Source organism: Haliotis asinina, chromosome 10, assembly GCF_037392515.1.
Source record: "Haliotis asinina isolate JCU_RB_2024 chromosome 10, JCU_Hal_asi_v2, whole genome shotgun sequence".
NCBI lineage: Eukaryota > Metazoa > Mollusca > Gastropoda > Lepetellida > Haliotidae > Haliotis > Haliotis asinina.
The window spans coordinates 41,491,115-41,513,699 of record NC_090289.1 but is presented as its reverse complement, the minus strand read 5'-3'; the positions used below and the strand labels follow the sequence as shown (position 1 = coordinate 41,513,699).

The window sequence follows — 22,585 nt, the reverse complement described above, 5'->3', positions numbered from 1 at the left end:
AAAGCATTCACCTGTCACGCCAAAGGCCCTGGTTTGATTCCCCACATGGGTGCAATGTGTGAAGCCCACTTCTAGTGTGCCCCACTGTGATATTGCTGGAATATTGCTGACTGCTAGTGTCTGCCACTGTGATATTGCTGGAATATTGATAAAAGCAGAATAAAACCACTCACTCATGATCCGAAGCAATGCCTTGACATCTGAATTCTCAGATATGGGAATGACCTGGGAGATAGAGTCTGCTTGTCATACAGAAGATCTACATCTAAATTTACACATGAGTATGAACTATGATGTATTCCTCCTCACAATATTGCTGGAATGATGTCAGAGTATCTACCTCATGATATTGCTGGAATGTTGCCAGAAAAAAATGCACATCCATCCTTGACCTCCATGTTGCAGTTGCCACAGCAGCAGGCCTGACCCCGGATGCCTTTCCACCCGATGCTGAAATCAGCCCTGAGCTGTTGGAGGCACTGACAAACAACTCTGTGAGCCCCGAGGATATCGAGATGGTCAAGGATGAGGAGAGTGGAAAGAACACACTCAGGTCCAAGAGTCAGCTCTCCAAGGCCATGGGAGGTGTGAAGGAAGGACATCTCTTTGTATCTCCAGGTATGGCAAATTAGTTATCTCGTTTTTCTCCATAAACAACATGATCACTCATGATTTACTGTGAAGGAAATGTACTGAACAGAGAGAAGTTTTTTAAACGTCATGTGTGAATTTGTTATGATGAATTTGTTACACATTTCATTCAGGTTTTAAACTCTCATATGTGAAGATCCGGGTCCGAACTGGTCTTTAGCAACCTATTTGTGTTGTTAGAGGCGACTAACAGGATCAGGTGGTCAGACTTGTTGACTTGGTTGATGCATTTCATCATCTCCCAATTGCATGCTTGTGATGTCAATCACTTGATTGTCGGGTCCAGATTGTTGGTTATTTACAGACAACTGTCATATATCTGGAAAACTGACAAATGTGACATCAGACAAGAAACAAATCATTTTAAACTCACATGAACCCCTCACATGACACATTTCACACTTCTACTCTGACCTTCCTGATGCAGATTCCTTGTTAGATTAGGTTTGGTGTGGTAGCATAGTGGTTAAAGCATTTGCTCATTACACTGAAAACCCAGGTTCAGTTCCCCTCATGGTTCCATTGTGTGAAGCCCATTTCTGGTGTCCCCTGTTGTGATATTACCGGTATTGCTAAAAGCATTGGAAAACCAAAAAAGTCACTCTATTCAGATTAGTATACGTCTCCTTGCATCATACGCTGATGCAATAAGATGCAACCGAATGTATTTTGTAGTAGAAATCAGTAGACTCATCCCATGCGTGCACACACACATGCATTCACACACACGTGCATGCACACACAAACACAAAATGGGTGGAATGTTTCTGAGAAACAAAGCATGGAACAAACACAGTCTGACATTATCTACTTACAGGAGGAGACGAGGAGAGCAAACCTACCATCTCAATCCCATCAGACAGAGCATCTGTCAAGGATGTCGGAGATGTTGACGTTATCAGCTATGGAGTGCCAGAACCAGGTGACCTGATTGAACCTGACAGACGGTCAAAGAGTAGCTCCAAACACTCGTCCATCGTAGATGGAGGGTCAGAAACACGGAGCGTTAGGAAGTCGTCAGATGTGCCTGTGGAAGATGATTTTATGCAGGCTGTGAAGCAAATAGAAGAGGTATGTGGACATTTTGGTTTATGAAGTCGATATTTATATACTACTCGGAATAAGTTAACGAACATCCGATCCTTCCATGTTGTGATTGTTACTCTGTCACATCACAGATCTGTTGTCAGCCAGTTCAGAAAAATTCTTTTATGAATTACCTATGCATATAAATCCATTTTATAACTGGTTAGGGAAACAGTATGGCCTACAGGACTACAGAGCAAAATCCCTGTCAATCACATCATCAATGAACTCTGCATTCATGACTTTATAACAGACACAGATATCTCATCATTGCGGTGACTGATTGCTGAACGACTTTAAATGGTTTTGGATCACAATGGGTACAAAGGATACCAATTCGCTTTTGGTAAGGTGTGCCCTTGGCCTTGTTAAGTCCTGTTCCGGAGACTGCAGATTTTAAATGAAGTTAATGAGTATATGTGGTAAGAAACTGTTAAATTGAACCTCCTAATTAATATACGTGCAACTATTTCAGAGGCCTTTATATTTGTCTTCTAACATGTACCTGTGTTCTTTCAGAAAACACCTGAAGTTACCTCCCCAGCTGTTGTCTCCACAGCTGTTGTCTCCCCTGCTGTTGTCCCCAAACCAACACCAGAGGACTCCACCAGTGAACATGGCAGCACCAAGACTGGTGTGTCTAAAACATCTCAGAAGACTGACGACTCTAAGGGCACCAAGAAGAAGAAACCAGTGTCTATTGAAGACAGAGAGGAGTTTGTTGTTGGTGAGAGACATTTAGTAGCCATTATTATCTCTGAATTGACAGCTGACTTGTCTTCATGTGCTTTGGTGTTCTGGATTCTGATGATTGAACATCATCACATTTTTAGTTACCATACAAGGCTATGTAGTTTGGAATAACACCTTGAAGGAATAACAGTTTTGTAACTAAATATAAAAAAAGATATGATCATTTAACAAAATATGATGTCATTTAACAATGGTGGGTCAAAGGCTTTTTTTGCACAAATGTATTTTAAAAATGCCCCTCTGTGTTTGTCATACTTCATGATGTCCCTCTGATGATGTTCATGATCCTACCTGAAAGGAAAAATGCAATAGCACTTTATTGACCATGAGATTTATTTAATGGCTCTCCCCAAGAGAATGTCTGGTTGTTTGGTGACCCTCCCCACTTTCCCTCTGACCACCCACCTGTAATGCAGATGTTTAAATTATTACTAAACAGGGTGTAAAGTTTATTTTAATGAGGAGTGGTAGTTTATTTTAATGTCATATTTGGCCCATTCATGCCTATATTTTCTTCACAGTTTGTTTTCACAATTTCAGGTGCAATATCTTCATTTTGTCAATTTGGGAATACTTTTCAGAATGTTGAGATGACCTGTGGTGGCATGATTGTTTTAAGTCTAACAAACCATTTTCTGTGTTGTTACACAGGAGCTTACTGTCCACCATAACTGTCTTTAGTTTCTCAAATGTCATAGGTCAAAGGTCACCAGATGCAGTCAAGATGGATTCCAGGTCGAGAGGCTTCATTGGCCTCAGATACGTCAGACTATTTCAGTCATATATTTTCAAACCCTCTAAAGTGCAAATAATCAAGTATTGTCTCAGAGACCCGTGAAGGTCAGGGGTAGAATAAGTCTTCAGCAACCCATGCTTGCCATGCAAGGAGACTGCTTGTCGTAAGAGGTGCAATTGGGAACCAATGACACGTGTCAACCAAGTCAGCAAGCCTGACCATCTGATCCCGTTAGTCGCCTCTTACGACAAGCATAGTCACCTTTCATGGCAAGCATGGGTTGCTGAAGGCCTAGTCTGCCCCCCCAACCTTCACGGGTCTCTGACATGTGGAACAAATGAGACATATGAAGCAGAATTACTGCCAGTTTGTCTCAGCGTATATTTGTTGCATCTATTTTGCTGACCCAGCAGTTCCATGTGTACAGGTAAAGTGGAAGACAAGAAGGAGCTGGAGAAACTGTACGGTCCCGTCGATCCCCCACCCCTACCAAAACCATCCCCACCTAAAAGTGAGGCCTCAGAGTGGTGTGCCAGTGTCACTGTTACATTTATTACACAGAAATATGTGAGGGTGTGCAGAGGGAGGTCACAGGTTTCCTGGTATTTTTACAAATTAATTTAAACATTCAAGTGAAAGAAATTGGCTTTAAAGTGTAAAGTGTCATAAGTATTTTTAGAATTTTGCCACATAGTGGCACAGATGTCAAAGGCAGCACAAATTACTGTGCAGAGTTATCTCCTATGATCGCCACCAAATCCATGCTCGTGGATTTTTTAAAGTGGTAAACATCTGAGATCTCAATACACCCATGAAGATCTACGTAGAATTGGTCTTCAGAAGTCCATGCTTGTCAAGGATTGGGTGGTCAGACTCACTGACTTGGTTACGCATGTCATTGTATTCCAATTACATAGACTGTCTGATCTGCACCACATCAGGCTTCCCACCAACATTTAAGCAACATTAGGGGATATACGGTAATGAGAATACTATTAAAAATATCCAGCTCACTCATGCCCTGTATTTGTGAGGACATACTAATATGGACATACAGATCCCTCATGCTGTAAACCCTCTGCACATCCTCAAACATGCATCCAGAAATAAGTGAGTTGTTGCAAATCATCAAGTGACCATGTATATATATATCAGTAAAGCCAGATAAACAGTTCTCAACTATGGACTGATACTAGAGTATTCCATCATATATCATATGTTGAAGGAATGAGGGTAATGAGAATGAGAAACCCCCTCCTTCATTCAACATGTCCACAATTGACGGAGATGTTATTTTTCACTCAATGTTGTGGAAAAAAACAGATTCTGAAAATATATGTCAAAGGTGAATGGCAGTATATCATTATTTGATAGATATAGGTTCTCTGGATGCATGTTCAACATTGAAGATTACTAATGGATGTTTGGTTCTCCCCTGTGCATGCCATCTACAAATCTCTACCAATGCATGTTACATTCTGTACCACTGCCTGTTATGTTCTGTACCAAAGCATTGAGCAGGCAGGCAGTCTCTGTTGATGCATGTTACAAAATCTACCAATGCATGTTACATTTTCTATTACTGCATCGTACAGTCTCTATCAGTAAACATAACCAGCATTGCTAGTTCTCCAGAAACTCTCATCAATGTTGAAATTCTTTCAAAGCAGGATTTAAATGTAATGAACATATCTATTGAAAAAAATCTTTTACTCTTCCAAAGTTGACTGCATTATTATAATCTAAAAAAAACCATGAAATTATTTATCTTGGAACTAAGTGTTATTTATCTTGGAACTATTGTGGTTTTAATGGGTAACTATAATACTTAAAGTTTAGAAACGACAGAAAGACACCAAGCTGTCATGTTGGGCAAGGTTTCACAGTGTTGATTTGCTTACTAACAGACTGAAGTGCCATCATCCCGAATTAACTCACTTGTGTTGAATCTTCCTCTCCCTCAGCTTGGCCTGTGATCTCATTCCAAGCCTCTCAGTGTTATAACTAGGTCCAGTGGTCATATGCTACATCTCGAGTTATTGTTAGCCAATAAGATGGACGAGTTTGTCTAGTATGGAATACCATTCAGTAGGTGAGGTGTTTATCTTCACATTGTCAAATGGGGTGACCAACCTGTGTAATCAGGCGCAATTTGCTCTGCAGAGTTGCTCCCCCTTGATGTGTCAGGAAACTATGTGGGTTTGAATCCCAGTTTGCTTTTCTGTTTCTGGATATCCCACCATCATACCTTGGCTTCAGCACAGTGGTAAATATGTAAAAACTGCATTACTTATCTCCCATGCCATCATGATATGGGCTGATATAAGTGAGTGAGTGAGCATGGTTTTACACCACTTTTAGCAATATTCCTGCAATCTCACAGCTGGGGACACCAGAAATGGGTTTTACATAATGTACTCATGTGGAGAATCGAACCCTGGCCTTTGGCGTGCCAAGGGACCTCTTTTACCACTTGACTACCTCACCGCCCCACCATATGGCATGACTGCAAAACTTCAGAGCTCACTCATTACGATTTACTGTATACTGACCATTGGACCAGTTATTACTCTGAATAACTGAGAAATATATAAACTGATAATGCTTAATGATAATAAGAATTTATTGTACATTATCATGTGAATCTATCCTATTCATTCATGTGTTCTATCAATGAACATTTGAAAATGTGATAATGACACATTATAAACAGTAGAGCATAAACGTGTCAAGAAGGTACCAATATTCAGATTGGACTCATGATCAAGAATGGTTTCTTCTTTTCATTTCTGCTGTCATAAATCACAGTTAAATTTCAATGTATGTAATCTCAAGTGCAAGAAAAGAAAGAACCACAGGCACTTACCCCTCCAGAACCACCAAAGCTTGAACAGGAATCTCCACAAGAAGGTAGGCAATGTGTGAATCCTTACCCTTTGAAGAGTACCTCATGGAGCGTTTTGTACGCTACCGCCCAAACATTCTAATACATCTCTTAAAACCAGAAAAGAACCGGCACCATTATTTTTGAAACGTTCGAATCCCTAAGAATTCATAATTTTTATTATCACCAGTGTGTTAAGAATGGGTTTAACAAGTTCATAGGCATATGAACCTTTTGCGAATAGCTAGCCAGATTATGATTTTAGAAAATACTTCTTTCTGAATTTTTATTTTTGATTTTCAACATCACAGTGCCCACTAAGTTAGATATTCCACCAGACCCTCCAAAACCAATGGCACCTGTACCACAGACAAAAAACGAATCTCCTCCCAAAAAACAAGACCCACCTTTACCGCCAAAACCAAAGCTAGAACCTCCACCAAAAAAGGAACCACCAAAACCCCAACCAGCGCCACCAAATCCTAAAAAGCAACTTCCACCAATAAAAAAGGAACCTGAAGCCAAAAAAGAGCCTAAGACAACCAAACCAGAACCAAAGAAGGTTGATGAAAGCAAGGGTGAGAGATATGCGGTGTGGCGTGTTGGTTTGACTGAATGTGTGACTCTGCACCTGTGGTTTGGTTGTGAGCACAGCATATTGTGAGCACATGGTATTGACAGCACTCAACCAGGAGAGGATGATGATGGTGGAAGACACAATTTGGAAACACTGATTCCAAATTGAAAAATCTGTTTTGGTTCATGCCATGGAGAGCAGTGTCATTTGTGTTCATTTGTTTCTGATAAGGACTGTATCTGTACCAGAAGGTGTTATGGGGTTTAAACATCTTACACGATGATTTTGTGTGTATGTGTGTGGGAATGTATTAGTTGACAGTTTGATAGAACTGCCACTTTGATAGCTCTTGCCCACTGAGATCCATACAGTGTTTAACATGGATAGCCCTTTCAGATACAGTAAACTGATTCTGATGCAAGCAATCATTATTTTATCCTTTTAATGCCAAGCTTCAGACAGGGTGGCAACAGCACCATTCTTTAAGCATATTCTCGCATGATGAGAGGGGATGAAACCACTAACTGAGCTGCAGACCATGTCCACTGCACCACAAGCAGACCTTGAAAGGTAGAACTGTGTGGACAAGACTGTATCTGAACAGAGAGGTCTCTCAAGGGCACATGTTTCTAATACGTATTGTATCTGAAAGGTCATCACTGTATCTGGAACAGAGGAGACTTGTGGCCACATCATATTTCAATCATGAGAGAGTCTGCGCATGAGAGACAGTCTGTCATTTGCATATATTTCTGATAAGTAGTGTATCTGAATCAGAAGGACCACCACTTACAACACTGTATTTGGATCACAGGAGACTTATGGGCACATATTTTTATGATAAGTACTGGGCCATCACGTAAAGATGGAAGACGACCACAAGTCTTTAATTGACAGTTATTTTGCATATGTTCCGTTCCTGTTTAACCTTTAGCCTGCTGAATTAATTTCAGCATAAGGCGCTGAGAAGAGGGTGGGTGATTTCAAACAGTCGGTGTGTCACTAAATAAGGAACAACTGAAAAAATATTCAGCTCATTAATACTAGATAGAAAAATAAACATTATTATCATAAAATATCCAGAAAATGGGAAACTTATGGGCTTTCTCTTCGTCAAGGAACAAAAAATATTGATTAAACTATCAAAAAATATTTCATTATGAAGAAAAAATTAGACTGGGTACCACACGATGGTGGTGCGCTGGAAGTCAACAATGGCCATTATTTTCGACTGCGTGCCGAGAAATTCGGCGATCTCATTTTTATTTCGCGGGCGTTTCGTTTTAAGGTATATAAACGTATTGAACATTATATATTTAAAAGGTGAGAATTAGTACATTCCATACATAAATCATATGACACGTAAATCCGACTCGTTGAATCATTATTGCAAGTTTTGTTTGGAGATGTCATTATCCTGCACTGCTGTCGAATGAGTTCGACGGCAACATTGAGAGGATTAATGGGAAAGTCCACAGAGAAGTGTGTGGCCAGAGCGGACACCCATGGTAGCCTTGTACATGTTGTAATACTGCACCTGTTTGATGTTCGTTGAAATGGTGTGACACGCGTGACATCACTGAGAAAACGTAAATGTGCACTATGTTATTGCATGGTTTGCTCTGATGTGTTATTTCAGACTGTACATATGGAGTTGACATGTTTTACAGTACATGTACATATACTCAAAGTGTATGAACGTGGATCCCAGAACATAATCTGCATGGATGGTCACAGTTTCATATAACAATATTTATGTCTGAAAATGTGTTCTGCATTTTATCTTGAAGTTATATGACGGAAAAATATGAAAATGATTACTCAAGTCTTCTATTACTGTGAATGTTTCTGATGCGTGATGAAGCAAATTTTCATCTTGTTACAAAATGGTTGCCTCCCAATCTTCCAACAAATTCTCACCTGATACTACAGTTTTGTCTTCCTCTCCTTACACAAATACTCCAAACATGCAGAAGTTCTCTCCCCTGTTCCAGCTGATATTAATATCAAAACACTCTTTGATGCCTCCTACTAATACTCCATTCAGATCAGTTGTCTGCTCATCCTGTAACTAATGAACATTTTTATTGCTTGGTATATGTCAAAATAGAGGAAGTAGTAGAGCCAATAGCTGTTGAGGTACATGTTCCACCTCCTGTTCAACTGCCACTTCCTGTAGAAGAGTTGTCTCCCCTTCCACCCAAACCAGCAATGATTAGTGGTGAGGCTTGCAGTGAATATTTATATCAACAACTAAAATAGTGTGCTGTATGATATGTAGACTGTTTTCATATTTACCGATGTTTCAAATTATTAACCCTCCTGATGATTCTGGGTTCTGGGTCCTCAGTAATGTTTTAGTGCATTTAGAATTAGGATATTGGTTGTACATTTAAGTACATTCAGAATTAAGGACTTGTTTTAACATTTAAGTGCAATTAGAATTGTGGACTTGGATGAACATGTAAGTGCAATCAGATTTGGCAACATGCAGTTGGTTGAACATTTCAGTGCATTCAGAATTAGGAACTAAATAGTTGAACATAGCTGACATAATTTCAACCATTGCTTATGTTAGCAACCAGACCTATGAAGAATCCTTCATTATATAGGTGATATACTGAAATATCCCTGAGTGCAGAGATCAGCAACAACAGGACAATACTCATTAAAATGGATTTTCACAGAATATTGTTTATGCTGCATTAGTATGGGTGTGTGAAATTGGTTCGTTTTATACATGTTTTTGCCTTGGGATTCGTTAGCTCCTCTTTGTGATCAATCTAATGATACAGTTGAAGTGATGCTGTGTGTCTTACGGTGAACTTTCATCGTGTATATTTAAATAGCAATAAGTATAAGTAATAAGATGTGTGTGTGTGTGTGATCCCTGCTGCATGTTTTTGGTGAGATCCTATACCAGATTACTAACTGATAAAATGTTTGCGCGCTACCTCCAAGGTAGACTGTGTGCGTTGGCTTCTGGTTCTTTATGCCTGAACATTTGTTAAAATGATTTTCTTAAATTTGGCATTTTTGGAAGACATGTTTGCTATTAAATTAATATTAACATATTTCTTACTGCTCCAGAAAACAAGAAACTACATAGATTCCAACAAAATAAATGCAGAAAGGACATCCACCATGAGTAAACAATGACATTTCTTTAAACAGAATTATTGACAATAATGCCTCATGTACCTTTCATTTGTGGGATAAAATCAGCTCAAATATCTCCATATTTAATGGTGTATCACAGTGATGAGGTATAATAATAAGTGATGGTAATACAGTTGAAATGTTGAATGAATTTGCATAAACTAGGAAAGGTATTTGCACCCATGACATGTTGTATCAGTTCAACCACCTGTGGAGAGAGAAACGAGAGCACCAACTCCGACAAAACCTGAAACTGTCATGGAGGACTTAGGTGAGAAGTGGTTGTGTGCAACAGAGAGCAAAAACATGGATATATACCAGGGTGCTGGGGCATGTAGACCCCACATTTACCATATATAGTGACCAAGCATGTGGTTTTGTTGCATTGTTATTATGACATGCTATTGTGTGCACCACTTCTTCGATCTCCCTGCAGTGGGGATCTAAGGGCATGGTCACATATGTTTTGTGGATTGTTTGGTCACAGTGGCAGCTGAACTTTACGTTATCAGAGTTACCTTAAATAATGAATTACAATGTGTACAATGAATGCTACAAAGAGGAAATCTCACCATGTGATCATGGGAAGAAATCTTAATGAGGATTGGGAAAATGGAATAGGAAACTTGACATGTTGAATGTCATCATTTTATCAGTTATTGGCAGTGGTTTGTATCATTGTTGTATTATATGTGTAGTGTAGAATACTTCTTCCTTTCAAATTGATCATGCCTTTGTTTTACTTTTAGGAAAGCCAGGATTGCTTTTTAAAACTTAATTATGTATTGAAGTTGATGGTTGAATTTTGACATTACCAGGTCGAGTTGAGAAAAAGTCGGAGCTGTCAAGTCTTTATTCTCAGCTACCACCTCCACCACCAAAGAAAGATGTGAAGGGTGAGACAGGTTCTGATTGGATGATCATCACCCAATCGACTGTCTACTTTCCCCCTGTTGTTCTGACATCTTTTGGTTTGGGTTTTGTGTTTATGCTTGCTTTAATATGGCTTGAATATTCATGTGGGAATGAGGAAGCTTTAGAGGATGTAAAATATTCACAGATTTTGAATCTGAATGCTATGGTCTGTATGAAAGTTTTTAATACTATTCTTCCATCTTACAGAGATAGACATAAACATGTCTTGGAGATAAAAAAAAATCTGTTTTGCTCATCCAGCTTTGACCAAGCTTAATGTAGTCCACATGTAGGCTGGTATAGAAGCTTCATGAATTATCATATCATGATTGTTTTTCATTTACTGTCAGAAAAGTGATAAAAAAAATCTGGTAAATGACACTCAAGGATAGTTATGTTTGAAATAATCATCAGCCATAAAATAAAAAACTCAATCTACTGATCTCAGAATATCTGTATATGGTATATATGATATATACACCATGCAGTACAAGTGACTCGGAGTGCTATATTCACCTAATATGTGTACATCGACTTATTATACATATCAGACTGTGATGGTTTTTTTTTAATACAAATCACTTGGTGTTGTATATAGGTAATATCTGTAAGTGACTTATGATATTTGTAAAACCAACATCCCTGTGTGATTTATGACATTCCCTACTGAATCTCACATGTGTGTTTCGTAAACCAATGTATATTTATTGGTTTGTATATGTTATATACAACTCTTTGTAAATGCTGTGCAAATATATTTTCTATAACCCTATGTTTACAACTATATATCTTATTTACATATTCTCGCTTGCTGAAAATGCCTGCTATTTTTTTGTTTTTTTTAATTTTCTCTCACTTTTTGCCTCATAACCTAATTGATGAGCCAGTTAAACTTGCAAGTCAGACTCAGTCCCCTGAATCCCTGGTTTTAAGAGAAAGCTTGAAAGGGAATGATATGGTTAAATCTGTGATCCCTATGATTATGTGTGCATGCTATTGATCACTGGTTTTCTGGTCCAGTTTGAATCACATACAGGCTGCTGCTGAAAGACTGTATTATGAACCAACAATCAGCTTTAAACCTGCCCCCACCACTGAATGTGATTAAGACATGTACCCTGTGTGTTTTCAGTTTAGAGTTTTCAAGTTTGGAAAATTTGCAGGTATCAAATGAAGGGTGAAAACCTCTCGTTTGAAAACACATCAGGTTTATCTCCATTCTCTCTTGACAGTGTGTGAAATCAAACACAGAACACTTTGGCTGTCAAAATGATAAGTGATGTGGTATCGTTTCCACTTGATACTTTTTACTGAAAGGGCAAAATTAAGGTTTAAGTTCTTGTAAAGGAAATTTGTGCAATGTTTGTCAAGTTTTCCAATAAATACATTGCTGTGTTTGCTGCAAATAATGTAAGAATAACAACACATTGTTTTGCAACTTCATTGAATTGGGATCAGTGTTGAAAATTGTCTATTTGGGAAGTCTTTCTGGATAAACCTTACTTTTATAGTAATGTTGTTGGTACCTATAGATCATACCTTGGACAGACCAATCAGACTACACATTTATAAGTTGTCATGGTGGAATCCGCTGCGTCTGTGTTCAAGTCTGTATATCGAATGTAACACTATCAACATGTTCTCCAGCTTTAATTGAAGAAAATATATTTTTCAGCTACATGCATGTGTATATTAAATAACAAGATAATACAAGAACATTATTCTAAATATATAGAGATACCCACTTCAAAAGACATGTTTTAACAGTGATTGTGAAATTTATATATATATGAATTTAACGTTATTGTCATATTAAATGCCAATTTATGTTTAATATAACAACACTTTAAATATTCAAAGATATTTCAATTTTTTTTAAAATTCTATACGGCTTTGAAGATGCAAGTACTTAAACACCCTTATATCAACATTCATTTCAACATTTCTGGTCATCTTAGGCAAACCGAAAGCAAAGCCAAAGGTAGAAAAGCCACCTCCTCCCAAGAAAGAAGAGAAGAAGAAAAAGGAAAAGAAGACAAAGGTGAAGAAGGAGAAGGTGGAGAAACCCCCTCCCCCCAAGGCACCATCTCCACCCCCAGTAGAAGCCCCCAAACCACAAACCCCCAAGAGAGATTCCCCTGAGCCAGAAGAGATTGTAAGTAGAGGGTAGACTAATACGTAGAATATATAATATTTTGATAAATAAATGATTCCTTTTAAATTGAAAAGGAACCTAGGTAGATTCAGAACCTGGGGAAATCTCAACTTGCTTCATTTTGGGCTCTGGCTTTATAGAGTGGGCTGATAGGAGTGAGTGAGTGAGTGTTATGTTGCACTCAAAAACAGCATTTGTTAAAAACAGTGAAAAACAAGGGTCCTGAAACACACTAGCACCATGTTTGATTCAAACGCCTTGACACAATAGAGCAAATGAGTGAGTTTAGTTTTCCGCTGCACTCAGCAATGTTATAGACATATGGTGGCGGTCTGTAAATAATTTAGTCAATGTCATGAGCATCGATCTGCTCAATTGGGAACCGATGACGTGTCAAACAAGCTAGTGAGCAGGGCCACTAGCCTCTTACGACAAGTATGGGTTACAGTAGATCAATTCTAAACTAGATGTTCATGGGTTAGGAGAAGGGGAGATAATAAAGTTCAAGCACTGTGAAACAGGGATATATTATGAATAGAATTCAGTGTCTTTCTATTTGATAATGTGTTATAACCCCTGAGCCAGAAATCTGACAGAGTTAACTCCATGTTTCATGAGTCAGGTCGCCTTGTGTCAGTGAGTCTTGATTGTTCAGAGAATATGGTACGAGCGGTGATGAATTACTCACTGTTAATTCCATTGGCATGTGCACTAAGTCTGTAAGTATGGAATGGGTCTTATAGTGTGGAACTTCGAGCATTTATTCAGGGTATTCTTTGTAACGTGTGGTTTGTGGTCCTGTGCACAGAGCTCAGGTCACAAATCAATTAAGCAACATGGGTGTGGAGAGTCCATGGATGGGTGACTGTTTTTTTGTGACTTGACTCCTGACAGTTTCAAGGACTCCAATCCTACCTAACAACAAAATATGTGATACATGTGTTGTAATGTTAGGCAAGAGAGTTTGTTCAAAATTGTCTCTGTTCACCCAGCAGAAAATGGGTACCCAGTGGGATAAGTTATGTGACTATTAACCTTTTCGTGCACTTAAACATGCCCCTTTGAGGTGTGGGGTATTGTGCAATGTACATACCCTCATTATTTTCATTATTTATGTTAGCACATTCCTTATGTGGTTGAGAAAATGTTGACAAATGTGTGTTTCCTGACAACTAGCTACTTCGTTATTAGAACATTCATTAGGGACCTCACATTGCTGTGGGGTCTTTTACATTTGTTCAATGGAACAGTTGTTATAATGGTTGGACTGTAGGATAGCCTAGTGGTTAGAGCTCATCACACTGAAGTTCTGGGTTTGATTCTTTGTCTAGGTACATTATCTGAAGCATATTTGTCATGTCCCCTGTGCTGGAGTGTTGCTAAACACACTGTAAAACCTTACTCACTTACTGTTATAATGCAGTGTGAGAATTAATAAAATAAGATTAAAATGCTGTAAATTAGTATTGAAAAAGTAATAAAAAATTAATTAAAACCACTTTGAAGCATTCTGTGTGTTCTCACTAAGCTTCAGGCTGTTGCATCAGTAACTCTAGGTGTTTAACTGAACATGTGAATATGTGATAAAGTCGGATGAGGATATGGTTTCTTTTGCCTCCAATTTATGTTTGATAAAATGTAATGATTAAAATGTTGTTGGCCAAACTCCCTCTTCCCACATGAAGCCTCTTGTCTCAGATTGCACCATCTCCTGATAACAAGTCCGAGGACATGGAGTTTGTGTTTGTGCGAGAACAGTCAGAAAGTCCCGAGATGAAGAAGCAGACGCCCTTGCCTCGTGAACCGCTGCCGCCGCCACCACCCCAAGAGCCTGTTGCTGAAGTGGAATCAGAAGGCGAGGAATTACTCGACAAGGTGAGATGTATTTGCTAATCAGTGCTATTACTGTTACTGCAGGTTGACATGGTAGCGTAATGGTTAAAGCGTTCACTTGTCACAAGGAAGACCTGGTGGGTCCCACATGGGTACAATTTGTGAAACCCCTTTCTGGCCCCCCATAATGACATTCCTGGAATAGAGCTAAAAGGGGATTAAGCCCAACTCACTCACTACTGTTATGGTGTAATATTACAGTACTAAAATGCAGCATTATGATTTATGTTACAACTAAACTCAACAGTGCCATACAATAATGTGTCGCACAAAGCAACTTATTGTTCCAAATCAGGTATTTTCCCTCTGATAAATTTGAAGTTTTTCTGATGGTTAATAACCAAAGCATATGAGGTTGTGCTCTACAGATTCATGACTTGTGTGAATCCATCTTACCTTGTTCCCGCTCATAGTATGGACAGCCTTGACAGTCAGCCTTTGAGAATTCAACACTTATTATTATCACAAAAAGTTCATTTTTCAAATATTTTTTAGAATATGATACTACTTATTTTAGAAGTGGAAATGTATTGACCTAAAAATATATCGTAGACAGTGGTATCATGTGATACCTTGTCATATGCTACCATGTTAAACACTGTTGTATGATCTCAATGTTACTCACTAGTCTGCTATGTGATATCATCCAGTACCATGTCAAACAATGGTATTCAGTAACCTTCTGTTTATCATCCACTATCATGTTATACAATGTTACAAATCAACCTACTACACCATGGCATACACATGATATACCACAGGGGGCCAACCGCAAGCCGATATCCAACAAAGATGCAAGGCAGGCAAAGCGAAATGCAGCAGCAGCCAAGAAACGAGAGGAAGTGGAGCGAAGAAGGAGAGAGAAGGAGGAAGAAGTGAGGCGACAGAGAGAAGAGGCTGAAAGACAAGAACAGCTCAGGAATGAAATGGAGGAAGAGAGGAAGAGGAGAGATGAAGAGAGGAGGTATGATATGAGACCTTAGTTTTGATGAGTAAAAGTTAGACATTGTGATGATTTTTGATGAGATGGATTTTGATGGGGCTTCAGTTTTGAATGAGAATACAAGTGTATTTACCTGTCAGCAACGGATTTCTTTAGTCTAACAGAAGTTATTAGGAATGGATGATGGTGTATATAAGATATCTGACAATGTGAACATTAAGTGGTGTGGTATGTAAAAGAAAAATTTAGCCTTGACTCATGCCACAAATGATATTAACTTTTTTTTCACAGACTGCGAAAACTTCGGGAAGAGGAGGAAAGAAAGAAGGAGGAACAGGCAGCCCTTGAACGAGAGAGGAGGAAGCAGATGGAGCTGGAGAGGGAGAGGAGAGCAAAGGAGGAATACCAGAGGAAGCTGGAAGAAATGAAGAAGAAACAGGCTGAGGAGGAGCAGAGGAGGATAGGTGAGGCGATAGTCTGGAGAAGATGCTGGGGAGGTTTAGTGAAGAGGCGATGAGAATGGGACGAGATGGTGGAGAGGTTTGTTGAGGAGATGATGAAGACTGGGAGATATGGGGAGGTTTACTGAGGAAATGGTGAGAAAGATGGGGAGGAGATCATGGGTGGTTTGATGGTGAGAAAGATGGGAAAGAGATGGTGGAGAGGTTTACTGAAGAGACAATGAGAAGGATGGAGTGGATTGGTGAGCTGATGGGATGGATGGGGTGGTGGTTTGAGGAGATGATGGGAAGGAGAGATGTGAAAAGTTTAGTGAGGAGATGGTGAGAAAGATGGGGAGGAGATTGTGAGGAGATGGTGGGAGGTTTGATGAAGAGATGATGAGAAAGATGAGAAAGAGATGGTGGGGAGGTTTACCGAGGAGATGATGGGAACAATAGATGTGAGAAAGTGTAGTGAGGAGATGGTGAGAAGGATGAGGAGGTATGGAGGAGATAAGATGGGTGGCTGAGATGGTGAGAAAGATGGGGATGTTCGGTAAAGAGATTATGGGAAGGGGGAGATGACATGTAGGTTTGGCAAGGAGACGATGAGAAAGATGAGGAGGCTGGGAGGAGACAATGAGAAAGATGAGGAGGTTGGGAGGAGACGATGAGAAAGATGAGGAGATTGGAAGGAGGCAATGAGAAAGATGAGGAGGTTAGGAGGAGGTGATGAGAAAGATGAGGTTTGAAGGAGACGATGAGAAAGATGAGGGTTTGGAGGAGACAATGAGAAAGATGAGGGTTTGGAGGAGACAATGAGAAAGATGAGGGTTTGGAGGGGACTATGAGAAAGATGAGGAGGTTTGGAGGAGACAGTGAGAAAGATGGGAAGGAGATGGTGGGAAGAATGGGGAGGAGAGCAAGAGGATATAGTGGCAAGGAGAGGAGTAGATAAGAAAGAATGAATGATATCTGTCTAAGATTATCTGACTGTTACCTATTCCTGTTCAACAGAGGCCATGTTGGAGAAGCAGAGAGAAGAGGAAGAGCGTCGAAGAGAAGAGGAAGAGATGATGTCCCAGATGGCTGAACAGGAACGTCTTCAGTATGAACGCAAAAAGCAAGAAGAGGAGGAGCAAAGGCGACAGAGGGAAGAGGAAGAAAAGTAAGCTATCATACATTCATGCTCTTTTACAATAGAGTAATATACTTATCCTCCTTAGATGTGTGGGACAGTAGGGTAGCCAAGTGGTTGAAGCATTCGCTCATCCTGGGTTCATATCCCCATACTGGTACATTGTTTGAAGCCTATTTCTGTTGTCCCCCACTTCAATATTGCTTCATTATTGGTAACATTGGCATAAAACCATGTATGCTCATCCTTTTGACGTGTAGGAGGGCATGCCATTTGAGGTGAAGTAGTTGTACAGAGTCATGTCACTAGGGCATACCAGAAATCTTTGATTGCTGGCCTGAATCCCTATTTGTCCAGATTATGTGCCTAGGTTTGTCACTATTGTAACCATATGTGTTTCATCAAATTGGAAAAACTGCTACATTCATCACATCAAAATTTATCTCATGTAAATAATAACACTGGAAAAATGTTCAAAACAGCTATCTCTCACTCACTCACTCACTCACTCACTCACTCACTCACTCACTCACTCACTCACTCACTCACTCACTCACTCACTCACTCACTCACTCAATCTTTGTCACCTCAATATTTGGGTGGAATAACAGTGTCCAGGTTTCGCCGGAATGCCACTTATCTCTTGGCGAAGTTTAAAGTCAATTATTTGCAGCCCACTGCCACGTAGGTGGAATATTTCTGAGTGCAGCATTAAACACCAAACAAAATCTTGGAGAAGTTGTTATAGGAATCAAGTTTTAAGTTACAAATCATGTACGTTATGAGCTTTAAACTATGGAGAAAATTGAAAAGACTAAATAAATCAACAGCATCAAATAATAAATAGTTTATTACTTAGAGTGGACTATGATTATGACTTTTGACAATCAAGGCTTAGAGGTACTATTCTAAGGGAGATGCCTCAGGAATAGGAAGTTCTTTGGTCAAGCTGTACCATCATGCAGGTGATAATTCAGTAATATTTACCTGTTCTGTTGAATAATGAATTTGAGAAAATATTTAAATTTCAACCTCTTTCTCCAGGAAACGACGAGAAGAAGAGGCACAGCGAGCACTAGAAGAAGCAAAACGACTGGCTGAGGAGATGGCACGTCGTCAGGCTGAACTTGAAGCAAGGCTCAAATTTAACCGTGACCTTCAGCTGGAGTCTCATGGGTTGAGCCACACCCAGGATATTACCAAGATGTTCGTCTTCTCCTATTTTGAACTTCTGCAATGGCTTGGACTTGACATCCCAGAGTTTGACTTACAGAAACTTGCTCAGTTTTAACACACAGCATGGGCCATCAAAGGTCCAGCAGGATTTAGCTGTTCATCTTCTGGTGTATGAAGGAAAATGGGTGCCATTGCTTGGCAAACATGTCATGACAGCTGGAGCATGGCAAGGCAGTTGTTTTGGTCTGATATAGTCAAACATAGTGTCACAATTCTGTGATCATCATATGTGTAATAATAATACATGTGACATGACCGAAAGAATTGTGACTGGGTGATATTGTTTCAAATGCATAGTTTCCTCTATTAGATGCCCTTGTGCATATAGATGTCTTTTCAGGTAATATCTTTTAGAGGCCCAGTGTTTGTTCTGTTTAATGTTATCACAGTGTTAGCTCAGTACCTTTCCAAATTCCAAATTGCAAAGTCATATAAACGACACATTTGCTATACAACATGTCACAGTATTCCAGTTTACTAAAGACCTGGCATTTAATAGAGATCCATTTTCTATGTTTTTTTGCCAGAGCTTCATTTAAAGGCAGGTATGTATACTGAACAGCAAATGCTTACTTTTATGAGATTTCATTTTTCCGAAACTTGCGTTTCTTTGGCTGTTCAGTATATTAGGGGCCCAGTGTCTAATAGAGGGATTACGGTATATGTGTTTAGGGTTGTGACTGTTATTGACCATTTGATGTCAGGCAACACCTCATGTGTACTCACATGCACACTGTCAAAGAAATATTCCTCTGGAATGCAAATCAAATCGCAGGCTTCCACCACAATCTCGCCACCTTGTGAGCAGAGAACAATGGAAAGTAATGGAAAATAATGCTTTATTCTCAGAGTTTAATCAAACTGTTTATTTTCTGAATACGATATTGATGTTACACTTCCACTTACATGTTTGCAAATTTTTTGTTATGGAGTATAAGTTTAACCGAAGCTGATTGACAAGGAGTGAACTGGGACATAGTATTATCAGTATTATTCCTTGTCTGTTAATCAAGGTAGTGAGTGAGTAAACAAGATGAAGTTATCTCACATTTAGATGCTTTCCTGTTTGTTCTTTCTGCAGACTGACGTTGCTCAAAGTAATATTGTTAATATACTGTTTTCCTTAACACTGAGATAATGTGATGTTTGTACAATCTTTACATTTATCTAAGTATTTCACAGTAAATCTGAGTTGCATATGTTCAAAGCATATTGTCTATTTTTATCAGTATGGTTGTTTCTTTGTAAATGCTGTTGTTTACTAGTAGGTAAATGTTGTTGTTTACTGGTAGTAAATGTTGCTTACTGGTAGTAAATGTTGTTTACTGGTAGTAAATGTTGTTTACTGGTATGTATGTTCTTCATAGCTTCTTATTTACTGCCTAAATTTTGTTTTCTTCTAGAGATTGTTGAATGTCTAAACATTGCACACCAACTCTTTTCCTCAATTTCATTTTATCATTTTGCCTGTGTGATAGTAGTCCTTGTTATGTATGCTAGTAATTACATTGCATATTTCAGTCTCGTTTTCAGAACATTTATATCGATCTTTTTACCTGTTTTGTTAGTGTGTTTTATGAAATATTTACATTGAAGTCTTTCAAGGCCAACCTGAATCATAGTTTTGTATTGAATATTGTTGATGAATACAATACTGCTGAGTTTTATACTTTATCGTATACCCAATATACTGCTTAGAAATATTAAGGAATATCCAAGTATGTTCTTTTGAGTACTTTATATATATTCGTATATTGAAGAGTGGAGAGTCAATAAGGTAATGACCCCCGTACATGTTGACATGTGATTGCTAGAAAATACTTGTGTTGAGTTTCTAGCCATGGTCAGTAATACAATCAACTGGACAATATTTCGTTTGCTATGAAGGTTGAACCAGGCAGACCAGTGATTGAAAGAATGAGCACTGACCTCCCAAAAAAGGACAAAACCTAGATGAACCACAATGATATAACAGGCAGCATCCTTTATGAATGTATGAATGTGTGAAATTGCAAATTGTCTTAGTCAGCAATATTACAGCTTTCATATCAGCCTTTATGTGATTGAGTCTGGACTAAGCAAACCAGAGCCTGCCGCCCTCAAGACTATTCAGCTCCACGGTTATGAGGCTTGACCTGACCAGTCTTCCTTAGTCTCACCTCATACTGGAGATGTGATCATCCTTGGAAATGTTGAAAAGCATGTATAGCATAGTATGTTTATTGTTAACAGTGCCTAGATTTTCTCTCTTAGCACTAAGATAGCTGTTAATGTAGGCACTTATGACTGTCTTAACGCTAAGGGAGCTTTGGAAATGTGGGCCCAAGCTTAACATGAACTGACATGTAACAACTTATTTGTCTTTTAGAAATTAAAATAGCAATAAAAATCAGTGGTCCCTTTGAGTTTACTATGACTGCTGTTTTCGGTAAATTCACATTGTAATTTAAGTTTTTTAGTATTTCATGTATCAAGGGAGTCATACATTCTCATTCATGAAATCAACAACTGTCACCAGTCAGTCAGAGATATCACTTGTCAATGAGAGACTTGCTAAATTGTCTTTTATATAATAATACAATATTACAATAGTCAGTATTGTCAACAGGAACCAGTATATACAGTTTAAGGGTGTCTTATATATCAATATTTATTATTTTAGTTCAAAATATTGTATTCTCATGTTACCTGAAGTATCTGCTCAATTAATTCTGACCACATTTGAATAGCTTCGATAACATCGTTAATCAATCCTAACACAGATGATATATTTGTATCATTGAAGATGTAGAAATTCATCTTTTATATCAAGTATTATCAGTATCCAACAAAGATACTCCGTTTGCTCAGTTTCATTTGGTGTACATACATGGTTATAAATACCAGTACTAATACAATTTGTACTATATGATATAACCTTTATACCATACTGTGCTGATGTCTGTCTGTGATATATAGAAGTATCGAAAGTCCTTTTTATACCAGTGATATGTTTGATATTGTTGTTACACATTGTTATTCATTTCCATACATGTGTTCAGAAACCTAACATTGTTTCATATGTAAATATATACATATCTTCACAGGTTAATTCAACTGAGTGTCCCTGTTTGTATAGTTGTTAATCAAGACAGTTTATTTCAGATATATTGGTAGACTTGATAGGTACATTATATATGTATGAAATATGTTCTATTAAATCTGTCATAACATTTATATCATAACAGATTAACTCTTGAAAAATGATAAAATGGGAATAATTTTGTTGTTGTTGGGATGCTCTTTATTTTAACATTATATCATTTTAGTATTTGAAATCGGTGATATTAACTGTTTAGAAGTGAAAAAATTATGGTTAGCTTTGCTGATGAAGAAAACAAACAATAAATATTTTATTCCGTAAATTCGTTATCTGTTAATGTCTGTCTGTATGGTCTTAATTTTACCTAATTCATCTAGTGTTCATCTTTCAGTGTGACTGTGAACCATGAAAGGAATGGAATAAAAATGTTCGTAATTTGCTTTCATTTCTTGTTCATTTGTTTCCTAGACAACCTCTTATCTTCATCAAAGAGTCCAAGGGAAGTAACTCTGTTCAGATCCTCTTCTGAAGTGAAAACAGAACTGAATCATTTAAGCTGATTAATGATTACAATAACAAGTTTCCAGAGTGTCCAGACATCAAGCACTCCAGAATTTGCTGTCTAGAGTGGAGACACTGTGAATGCGAGGTTAATTGTTAAAATTCTGGTTTTCCCAGATTGTATGGGATGTTTATTGCAGAGCCCATTTCTGTCTCCGCCCACAGGTATACTGCTGATTTGCTACTTAACTCACTCACTCACTCTCTTGGATACAGCAACATGCCAGTGTTGAAGGGTTTCCCAAATAAAATCAGGCACCTACATCCCATTATTCTCTTCTGTCACAGAGCATGAAGGTGTGGGTTAGAACTGATCTTCAGTAACCCATGCTTGTAATAAGATGCGACTAACTGGATTGGATGTTCAGGCTTGCTG

The 22,585-nt window shown here is 38.5% G+C and overlaps 1 protein-coding gene across 1 annotated transcript in view; it reads left to right on the top strand.

Moving 5' to 3' along the window:
• LOC137297688 (uncharacterized protein KIAA2012-like) overlaps positions 1–18,681 on the top strand; it is a 68,539-nt gene extending 49,858 nt beyond the window's left edge. Inside the window, exons 17-28 of the mRNA XM_067829606.1 lie at positions 406–618; positions 1,469–1,722; positions 2,257–2,464; positions 3,654–3,737; positions 6,062–6,136; positions 10,665–10,742; positions 12,720–12,916; positions 14,615–14,791; positions 15,571–15,773; positions 16,044–16,216; positions 17,210–17,360; positions 18,375–18,681. Of these exons, the coding sequence (XP_067685707.1) occupies positions 406–618; positions 1,469–1,722; positions 2,257–2,464; positions 3,654–3,737; positions 6,062–6,136; positions 10,665–10,742; positions 12,720–12,916; positions 14,615–14,791; positions 15,571–15,773; positions 16,044–16,216; positions 17,210–17,360; positions 18,375–18,621 (2,060 nt within the window). The 3' untranslated portion in view covers positions 18,622–18,681. The remainder of the gene's footprint in view (positions 1–405; positions 619–1,468; positions 1,723–2,256; positions 2,465–3,653; positions 3,738–6,061; positions 6,137–10,664; positions 10,743–12,719; positions 12,917–14,614; positions 14,792–15,570; positions 15,774–16,043; positions 16,217–17,209; positions 17,361–18,374) is intronic.
• Positions 18,682–22,585: the final 3,904 nt, after the last annotated feature.